Here is a 9,841-nt window from a genome sequence, read left to right on the forward strand (position 1 = left end):
TTCTGCAGCCGCAAACGGGAATGATGTAGCCAAACTGTCCACCACAAGATTAAGCCTCTGGGTCCCAAAGATGAAAATAATCCCCTTGGTTCCTTACCTCTAAGTGAAGTCCATTTCCAAAGGTAAAGCAGATCTGTAGAAAAAAAACCAAAAATCAAAATGAAAAACAGAAGCTTGACCACCACTACCATTCTTTGCCCAAAGGAAACAAATTCTAATTTCGCCGTAGCCCTTGCCCAACAACCAGGGCCAGCAGGTAGTATCTACTTTCTTCTTGGTGCGTGCTGTATCTTCCAGAAAATGACTAGTATCTTAGTTATCTGTCTTGTGAAATGTTAGCCCTCCTCAGATCCTTGTCTTGCCCTTCTGTGCTTTCATCTCATGTTCTCTGGGGTTCACTCACTTTTCCTTGAGGCCGTTAGTAGGAGATGAGACTCCCCGCTGACTCCTACCATCTCCATGGGCCTCTCTCTCTCTCTTTCCTGTTAAGTGCTGCACTCTGGTATACCCGCTCTTCTGCAGCCGTGCAAACGGGAATGATGTAGCTCTCTTTCTCTCTCTCTCTCTCTCACACACACACACACACACACACACACACACACACACACACACACACTCCTGCCCGGTGTTCTGACTTCTCAGTACCTAAAGGTCCTCACTTCCACCTCATTTTTTCTTTGTTTCTTCAGAGACATTGTCGCAATTTGGGCTTCAGTGAAACATGGCACTCCTCTAATTAGTTCGTTCTGTTTACGCTCAATCTCTCCAACAAGCTCCTGTCTTGCTTTCTGAATTTTGCTGTGATTTCTTTACAGTCGTTGAGTCTTCTCCGTGAGTCTCCTGATGGCTTACTCTAAACCAGAGCTTTCTACTATGATTCAGTTGGCCAACTGCCCATGTGAACAGGGCCAAGGGAGAATATGTCTGTTACCACAGAACAGGGTACTATGGCCAACCACTCTAATGATATTGCCAGTGACAGCCAGGGAGCCTTCACTTTCTCTACCATCTGCTGCTCTGCCTCACATAAAGCTGATTACTGTTCCACTGATTCCCAGTCTGTGGTGGCAACATGGCTAGAGAAGGCCACAGGGCCCAAATGGACTCCTCACTCAGGACAGAGCGGCTCTCTCTAGATGCTGCCACCCACACCACACAGGGGTGGGGCTCCTGCTAGGGCGACCATATGTTCCCGTCTGCCCAGAGAGTGTGGGCTGACACCTGTTGCCAGGCTCCCCGTCTGTTAGCCACCTTCCGATCTGCAAAAGTGCGTTCATCAGCCTACAAATTACAGTCACCTCAGCTTTGTTTCCTCTGATCACATCCCTGCTATGGCTTTCCAAACTTCAGGACCTTCCCGTCATCCTGACCACACCTCTGGACTCACTCACACTTAGGTGACGGCCTCGAATTTCATCTGCACGGCATCTCCAGTCACCCTCTCCCTTTCCCGAGGGGGGAAGGGTCCTGACTCCCCTCCGAGGTTAACTACAGATCTGTGTGCTTTGTTTCAGCCCTTCTATTTGTTCTCCCACATTTACCGTAGAATCTTGGTCCTTTCACCAACTTTTCATCTTTCCTCTCCATTTTCTAATTAAATATTTTTTCCTTCCCACTGGCTAACTAAACACATTCAAGTCCTTCTTCCTCTAAACAGACAGAACTTTCATTTCTGCAATACCTAATCTACTGCTCCAGATCTCTCCTTATAACTGCCTGTTATTTATGGCCTTCGTTTCTCCACCTTCTCTTTCCGTATTAACTCATCAGATTCTTTATTTGGATTTCTGTCTTGTTTGCCTTTTCCCATTTGCATGCCAGCCACGTGGATCCACTGAGTCCTAGTTGGTGCATCATGGCTTTCTCTAAAATTTCCAAGTCTTATCACATCCTTTACTTGCTTCTAAAAGCATTCTTCATGTGGACTCTTCACCCTGCTTTTCCCCTTTGATAGAAGTTCTTGTTTCCCCATTCTAAAAAGAAACTCCAGGTCCCAGTGGGTGTCCAGCCTCTGGAGCAACCTCAGGGCACGTGAACCACCATGGCTAATTTTCTTCCTCATGGCCAGACACATTATTTCTTCCTACCTTTCTCTGTAGCACCCACCACCTAGCAATGGCCAGCAGTGTCTCTAACCAAAGTTGTGCTCACTAAATTCACGTCTTTCCAGGGTGGCATGATATGAAACACTGACGGTGACGCTGAGGTTGATTGCTTCTGTCTGCATTTCTCTGGTGCAAACAGTCAAAAGGCCCACTTCGCAGGCCCAGGATCCCTCTGCCAGTCATCAGAGAATATTCTTAAAACTTATTTCTTGCCTGGCCTCCTAACCACTAGTCTTATCTTTTTGGTGTAACCCACATAGGAATCTTCACTACTTCCATTTGTCCCTGGCATCTTAGTGGCCCAAGCTACAGGGTGTAATAATCATGTGTTATTGCAAGTGGATTCCATTACTCTGACCAATTAGCATGTTTTACTAAGAGACAGGCAACAGGTTTATGGGCCTCTGACTAAAGTAAACTTATCATATGAACATCTTGACTTCACTGACTTTACTTTCTAGATGTTATTTGCTCAAAAATACAGAAAAAAAAATCACATGGTTATAAACAGTGCTTCTTACACTTTAATGTGTATTCTGCTCCCTGGAGATTCCAGTTCAGCAGGTCTGGAGTTCAGCCTTACATTCTGCTTTTCTAACACACTCTCAGATGATACCTTGAGTCGCAGGTTGTAGAATGTGACACGAAGCACACATTGCTTGTTTAGCTTTGAGAACAAAGTATGCCTTTACTCCTTACTGGCCCAGTGGACAGCACAAGAAACTTTGTCACTTTCTATTGCTTTATATCTGAAGGCAGAGGACTCATTTCATTAATTTACTTAAAAAAAGATTTTAAAGAAATTTAAATTGAAAAAATGTCTGAAAGTAGAGTAAATAGGATAACGAACACGTCGCAGCTGACATCAGTTTAAACAATTATTTAGCATATATTTTCTTTTAATTAAGAAATAATTTAATTTTAAATATAGGAATAATTTAAAATTTACAAAAATAGTGCAAAGATAGAATCAAGAGTTCCCTTATCAATTTCCCCCTCATGTTAACATTTTAAATCACTAGAATTAAGAGACTGATAATATTTAATCAATCACCTGGAGAAGCGTTTGCAAAGTTTCTCCCTGGCAAAGCTACTATTTTCTTTTTTCCCTTGTTTAATCTTTGTAAGTAAGTCACAAAGGGCAGCCCAGCCTGGGGGCAGAGGGGAGAGGAGAAGAAAACAATTCAGTTTCATCTCCTATAAGGTGCAGGTGCACATCCTCAGTATTCTTTGGCAAGAAAAATTTGTCTTTTCCTCCATTTATTTATTCCATCACTTCTAGCCATACGAGTTCATATGTATTTATTTTATTCTGTGTCTTACAACCCAATACTGTTTTATTTATTTTGTTCTTCAAACACTTTCAGTTTTGGCTGCTGGAAGACTGCACAGGTTGGATTCCATGTCCTTGGCATGTCCGCAGTTTTTGTTTATGAGTACTTCTTACTTTCTTGCATCAGATGATGTGCCAGGTTCACCTTGTATTTCTTCTGTCCCAGCCTAAGAGTCAGCCATTTCTCCAAAGGCTCTGTTTCTGAGACTGAAGAATGACATATAAAACCCAAGAGGTGTAGCACACATCTTATAAAATTATCTCTATATCCTCAGCCATTGTCCAGATAACATTTTTTTCTTTTAAATTTTTCTTTCTTTTTCTCTTCTCCTTCTCCTCCTTCTTCTTCCTCCTCTTCCTCTTCTTCTTTTTGAGTTAGGGTCTCACTATGTAGCTCAGGCTGGCTTTGAACTCACCATGGAGCCCACACTGGCCTCGAACTTGGAGCATCTTCCTGCTTTAGTCCCGAGAGTGCTTGTATTACAGGTATGTGCCACCATGCCAGGTCCAGGTAAGAGCTTTTCTTAACTTTGTTATTACTATTAGAGACTCTACTTCAATTTTGAGAAGTGGTATCACCTGGTTTGAAAGTTGGAAATCATTGCTAGATTTAAATCTTGATTCTGCCAGGCAAGTTGCACCAGTCTGAGTCTCCTCCTCTGTAACATGAGAATTTTGGCAGTAATACAAAGTGTGGCAGACATCTTCAGTCATCCAGCTCCATCTCTTCTTTCTCTAGTGTTCACAGAAGCCCGTTTTGTTCAGGTATGAGGGGGTGAACAGTCACTGGAATATGACCCAGCATGGTGTTCTCACTCTGACAGTGGCTGATTTAAGCAAAAATGTGTAAGCACATTTTGACTAATAAGGTAGGGAGAGAGATAATCTTCACTAATTAAGAAGAGAAGCAGTTATCACAGGTACACAGTTTAGAAAGAGGATCAGCAACTGGAGAGGGCTCCCGGTAGCAGCCTGCTGCCAGTGTGAGCTCTCAGAACCAGCCGAGCCTACATGATCAGCTACTTGGCCCACACCTTCTGTCTAAGACCTGCCAGACTATTGCAAAGGAGAACCTAGGAGTTCTTCAGTGGGCTCAAGAAACACACTGCTCTGGCTGCTTTGGGGAGCTTGATTTCTGGTCCTACACAGGCATCCTTAGAGTTTGGCATCACGTTATAACTATTCATCATGGTTCCCATTTGCACAAGAAAAGAAGGGTTCTGCCCAAGAGAGGATTCTGTGAGATTCTCCCCGGGTACTAAGGTTTAGTATTTGGAGACGTTCGTTACAGGGGTGGAAATGCCCCCTTCCAGGCCACCTCCAAAAATGTTCAGGCCATTGGGCAAAAATACAAATGGAGATCAATTTACGATGTCTAAATATTCAGAAGCTATAAATAGCCATTAAATAAAATACATTCTGTATTTTCACCTTAACAAATAATGCTCCATAACAATAACATTTTTTTTGTACCAGGGATTGAACTCTGGACTTTGTGATTGTGAAGCAGGAGGTAGAACCACTGAGCTAAATCCCCAGCCCCATAATAACATTTTAAAAAATGTGTGAAGCTATAGTTTATTGGTACAGTACCAAAGATATATGAACTTTAATCATGACTTGACATAGTTAAATACAGTATTATGTTGACTGATGATTTTGAATAAATAATAAAGATGCACACTCAAAAAAAGAAGCAGGCATATGACTTCCTCATTTAAGTGCCTCTGGTGAGCAGGCACGTGGCATGTAAAATGGTTACTGCCATCTTCTATCCACGAAGGGAAGCTGACAATATGGCAGAGAAGCCAAACTGAACGGACAACATCTTTGATGGTAGAGAATTGGTCAAATCTACAACCACTATATTTTTAGCCTTGTCTTACATGATGTTAAACATTTTTCGCTTAACCTATTAAATTGGGTATCATACCTGTGATTTAGGGGCATGGCTAGGATCGAACCCATGGACTTGTGCTTGTCAGGCAAGTACTCTAAGACTGAGCTAGCTATCCTCCCAGCCACGATACTTGTGTTTGAAAGCAGCCCAACCGATACACCCATTTTGCAGCCATTTCTAAAGAAATAATACATGAAATGTAACTCTTGCAGTGGATGGCACTCAGTAAATAGAATTTACAATGTCCTTCCCTCAATTCTAAGTCTTGTATGTTAACATTTTTTTGAAATTTAGGCTTACTCATATCCTCAGAGATCTGAGTTCCTACAATATGCCAAGTAACAGTAGGATGTTCTAATCCTATCAGATTCTTACACGCTGGGAAGATAGACAGAAGCAGGTTGTGATAATGTAAAGCCCAAACTGACTCCATTTTGAAAAAGTTACTCCATTCTGTGATCAGGTCACTGCCCAGTTACTAGAAAAACCCCAAAGCGCCCCTTTCACCAAATTACAAGCCCATGCTAAATGACAAAGGGCCTAGGAGACAGTGCCCTAACCCCCCGCCCCATCGTAGCCATAGCTCCAACCTTTGTTCTAACCCTGGTTTAGGAATGTAAGGCAATCTTGTATTGTTTGAAGTGCAGAACCTGATTATTGTGTAAGTTAGTGGTTCTAGACATAGAGACCCCAAGTTAATTGTCGAACTGTTTGCTCATCCTGAATGTCTTTGTGGCCTTTGAACCATCCTATAATCTGTTAATTATCAATGTGTGACTGCTGACCACCGACTCAAGTCAGCAGACCTTTGTCGCCTGCCTGCATTTTCAAAATGTTAACAATCAGGCACTGACCCGTCTAGAAAGCCCCTAGATCTGCTTCTTTGCTGATAAAAAGCCTGCTTGAAACCGGGTTCGGGACTCTCGGTATGAATCCGCTGTCAGTGAGATCCGGGAGTCTAGGCTTGAGCTTGCAATAAACTTCTCATGTGATTACATCAGACTCGACTCCTTGGTGGTCTTTGGGGATATCGCGATCTGGGCACAACAATAAGAGCTATAAAGGAAATTACAACAGGGCCAGGATGGCAGAGTGATTTAAGAGACTCTCAGTAGGGTTACTTCTGCCTAGATTGACCTGAAGGGAATTAGGAAGCAAGTCAGGCAGAGCCCTGCAAAAGGAAGAGCTGGCCGTGCTGCATTTGGTGTTGCTAGAACGACAGAGGATGACACTAGAGGAACAGGCTAGTTCCTGGTCATGGAGAAGACTGTGCGTTTTACTCCAAGTGTAAGAGGAAGCCATTGGAAGCTTTAAAGCTTGGAATGGTACAAACCAATTTATATTTGAAAAAGCTCATTCTGGCCACCGTATGGAGAATGGGACGAAGGAGGCAGCAACAAATGATGCAGGCCAGCCAGCTGCAACGCAGGAGTCCAGGCAACAGGCAGCACCAGCCTGGACCCTGGGGGTGCAGTGAAAATGGCAGCTAATGGGTACCTTTAGTGTACATCTGGGAGGCAGAGGCCACAGAACCTCTGGATGGGTGGAATGAGGGGAAGAATCATTGAGATGACCTTTAGAATTTCGACCTGATTACTAGGCGAATGAAGGCATTGTTTCCTGTGCTGAGAAAAAATGGGGAGGAAGAAGTTTGGAGGATATGTGGGTGGGAGGCCCTGAGGGAGGGGGTGGGATGGGAGGCAAGGGCTATTTTTGTGCTTTCTGCGAATGGCCTGCTAGGTGAGTTCAGAGCTCAGAAATGAAGTGGTGGCTGGAGGCTGGAGGTCCAGGTGCTGGGATGATTACTGGGTTTTAGTTATGGGGATGGGATGCAGAGAAAAGGTCTCACGCATCTTCAGTGGAGTAGCTGTCATTAAATTGATGCATGTCTAAGGAGCCAGTGTCAAATAGGCATGGCTAATTTACACTGTTTACAGGACGCTGGCCTTCAAGGTGGGTGCAGACAAGGAGCCTGTGGGGTGCTGGCCATCTGTCTTGATCTCACTGCTGTCGGCAGTTTTCAGACTGGGGATTCAGTACACTTGTTCTATGTGCACTCTTCTGTATGTATATTATGCTAAAAAGTTAAAAAGAAATGGAGCTACATCTTAAATTTGAAGCTATCTTGGAAAGCAGGCAATATGGTTCCACTATTTGCATTTTTATAGCAGCTACTGCCACAGCCTATTTTCAGACAATGAAGCATGACGGATGGAAATATCTGATCCACACTCGTACAAAACCTCACAAGAATTATAATAATATTTTGTCAGTTGTAGAACTCTGCTTATTTGACTGAGGACTTAACCTTAGCTTCTTCTTTCAAATGCAAATAATTTAGATTTATTTCCTTAGGATTCTGTATCTCACAGAACACATTTTAAATTTAGACCGGTGGCTCTCCTGGTGTAACTTTTTTGGGGGGGTACTGGGGATCGAACTCGGGACCTCACAATTGCAAGGCAGGCAGCAGAACCACTGAGCCAAATCCCCAGCCCCTGCTGGTGTAATTTTACCCTTTCATCCCCTCTCCTTCTCACCACCAGGGGTACAGGTCACGTCAGGGGGAGCTGTTAAACTGGGGGTGAGGGGATGGGTGTCACTGGCACCTAGTGGGTTGGGGCCAGAGGCTGCTCAAGCTCCCATAACACACAGGACAGTCCCCATGAAAAAGCATTATCTGCTCCCAGATGGCAAAGTTCTGAGGTCAACGGCTGCATGTACTGGGAGGCTGGCCAGACAAGACTAGCACAAAATCTGTGACACCTGTGACTTTTATTTTCTCACAAGGAACGTAGTGGCAGAAAGATGGCATATGTGACATGCTTGAAGAGGAAAATGAGACTTCTAGTTTCTGTATCCAAAATAAAAAATTTTTTTTGTTGAGACTGGGTCTTGCTATATAGTTTAGGATGGCCTTGAACTCACTGTGTAGCCCAGGCTGGCCTCGAATTCACAGCGATCCTCCTGCCGCAGCCTCTCAAGTGATGGGATTAGAGGCAACTCAAAAAAACAGAAATATCTTTCAAAAGCTTCTCCAATTTATAAAAAAAATTTTTTTTGTTACTGTTGGATCCTGTGTGTCTTATAAAAATTGACCTTCATGGTAACTAGCAAAAAAAAAATTTTTTTTTTTTTTTTTTTGGCAGAGGCATGAGGAAAGGTCAAATATCACTGCAAAAACACGTTGTTCTCCAAGTGAACAGCTTTAAAAATGACTTCCTGTTCTGAAGTCATTTGGATGAGTTTCTTTCCCAAGCAGAATCCAGGAGGACTCCTGAGTCACAGCAGGACGGCCGCTCCTGGCCGAGGTTCTCTTTCTAAATCCTGATCCAAAGTGGATGATCTGAAGCCTCCTTCTGTGGTTCTATAATTCTAAGGTGTGGTGGCCCCTTAAGCTTCACTCTCACACTATTGTGTATTTTACTGCAGAGGAAATGTAGAGGGACATGAAATAACCTAAAAATTTCCCTTTCCACTTCGAGGCATTATAATATTTTGTTATTTCCATTCAACCAGAAATAACTTTACAGAGAAGGTAAGCAGTGTGTGCAATGGGCAAACTTCTGGTCTCAAACAGTGATGGCCTAGCAAGTGCTGGTTGTTCTCTAAACTTGGCCCACACCAGGACCTTTACGAGACCTGGATCACCTCTACATTCTCTCTTCATCCACCTCTGAGCAGGCAGAATGCTCTACAATGCTTTGTTTCTCCTGTACAGAAGGCCAAGGCAGACCTGCCCTAAAGATCCTTGGCTCATATCAATTCATTTAAATGGTTCCAAATTTGGCTGAAATAATCTAAAAGGAAATAAAATAAGATAAAAGCAATGGGCGCCTGTTGTTTATTTCCTCTGTTCACTCATCCCCAGTTTTTCTATTTGTGTATACAGGACTGGAGATAGGGTGTTTAATAGCTCTATAGCAACAAAAAAGGTTCTAGCAGGATCTCGATATTCACAGAAACTCACACATTCTGAAGAGTTTAGATGGCCTCCTACAGTCAGAGTGGATCACAGCTTTTGGTAGCTACTCAAATAAATCTGATATAGACCAAGTTTACATTAGAATTTCAGCTACCATACTTTTTCCCTCTTAATATTCTTTGTGTGTGTGTGTGTGTGTGTGTGTGTGTGTGTAGAGGGGGGAGAAAATAGTCTTTATAAGATTTTTTTATTTTATAGCTAAATACCACAACGTATCTCAAAAACTGTCAATTTAAAGGTACATTATATAAATGACCCAGACATTTACATATTTCTGCAGCAATCTCACTCAACATTTGATTCAAATATACCATTTTCTCAACTATGTAGAACTCTGAACTCTTTAAGAACTCTGAACTTGGGGCTGGGGATTTAGCTCAGCAGCACCATGCCTGCCTTGCAAGTGCAAGGTCCTGAGTTCGATACCTGGTACCACAAAAAAAAACCCAAAAAAAACAACAACTCTGAACTTAAATTTTAGATAGTAAATGCATCTGGCTAGCAAAGTACAGTATATT

The 9,841-nt window shown here is 42.9% G+C and overlaps 1 protein-coding gene across 1 annotated transcript in view; it reads right to left on the bottom strand.

Annotated features, from left to right (window-relative positions):
* Positions 1–695, bottom strand: part of Dsg2 (desmoglein 2) — a 30,781-nt gene extending 30,086 nt beyond the window's left edge. The window contains exons 1-2 of the mRNA XM_033757407.1: positions 660–695; positions 98–133 (exon numbers count right to left, since the gene is read on the bottom strand). Coding sequence (XP_033613298.1) covers positions 98–133; positions 660–695 — 72 coding nt within the window. The remainder of the gene's footprint in view (positions 1–97; positions 134–659) is intronic.
* Positions 696–9,841: the final 9,146 nt, after the last annotated feature.

This window comes from Fukomys damarensis, unplaced genomic scaffold (genome assembly GCF_012274545.1).
Source record: "Fukomys damarensis isolate Sample0158 unplaced genomic scaffold, DMR_v1.0_HiC HiC_scaffold_30, whole genome shotgun sequence".
Taxonomy (NCBI): Eukaryota; Metazoa; Chordata; class Mammalia; order Rodentia; family Bathyergidae; genus Fukomys; species Fukomys damarensis.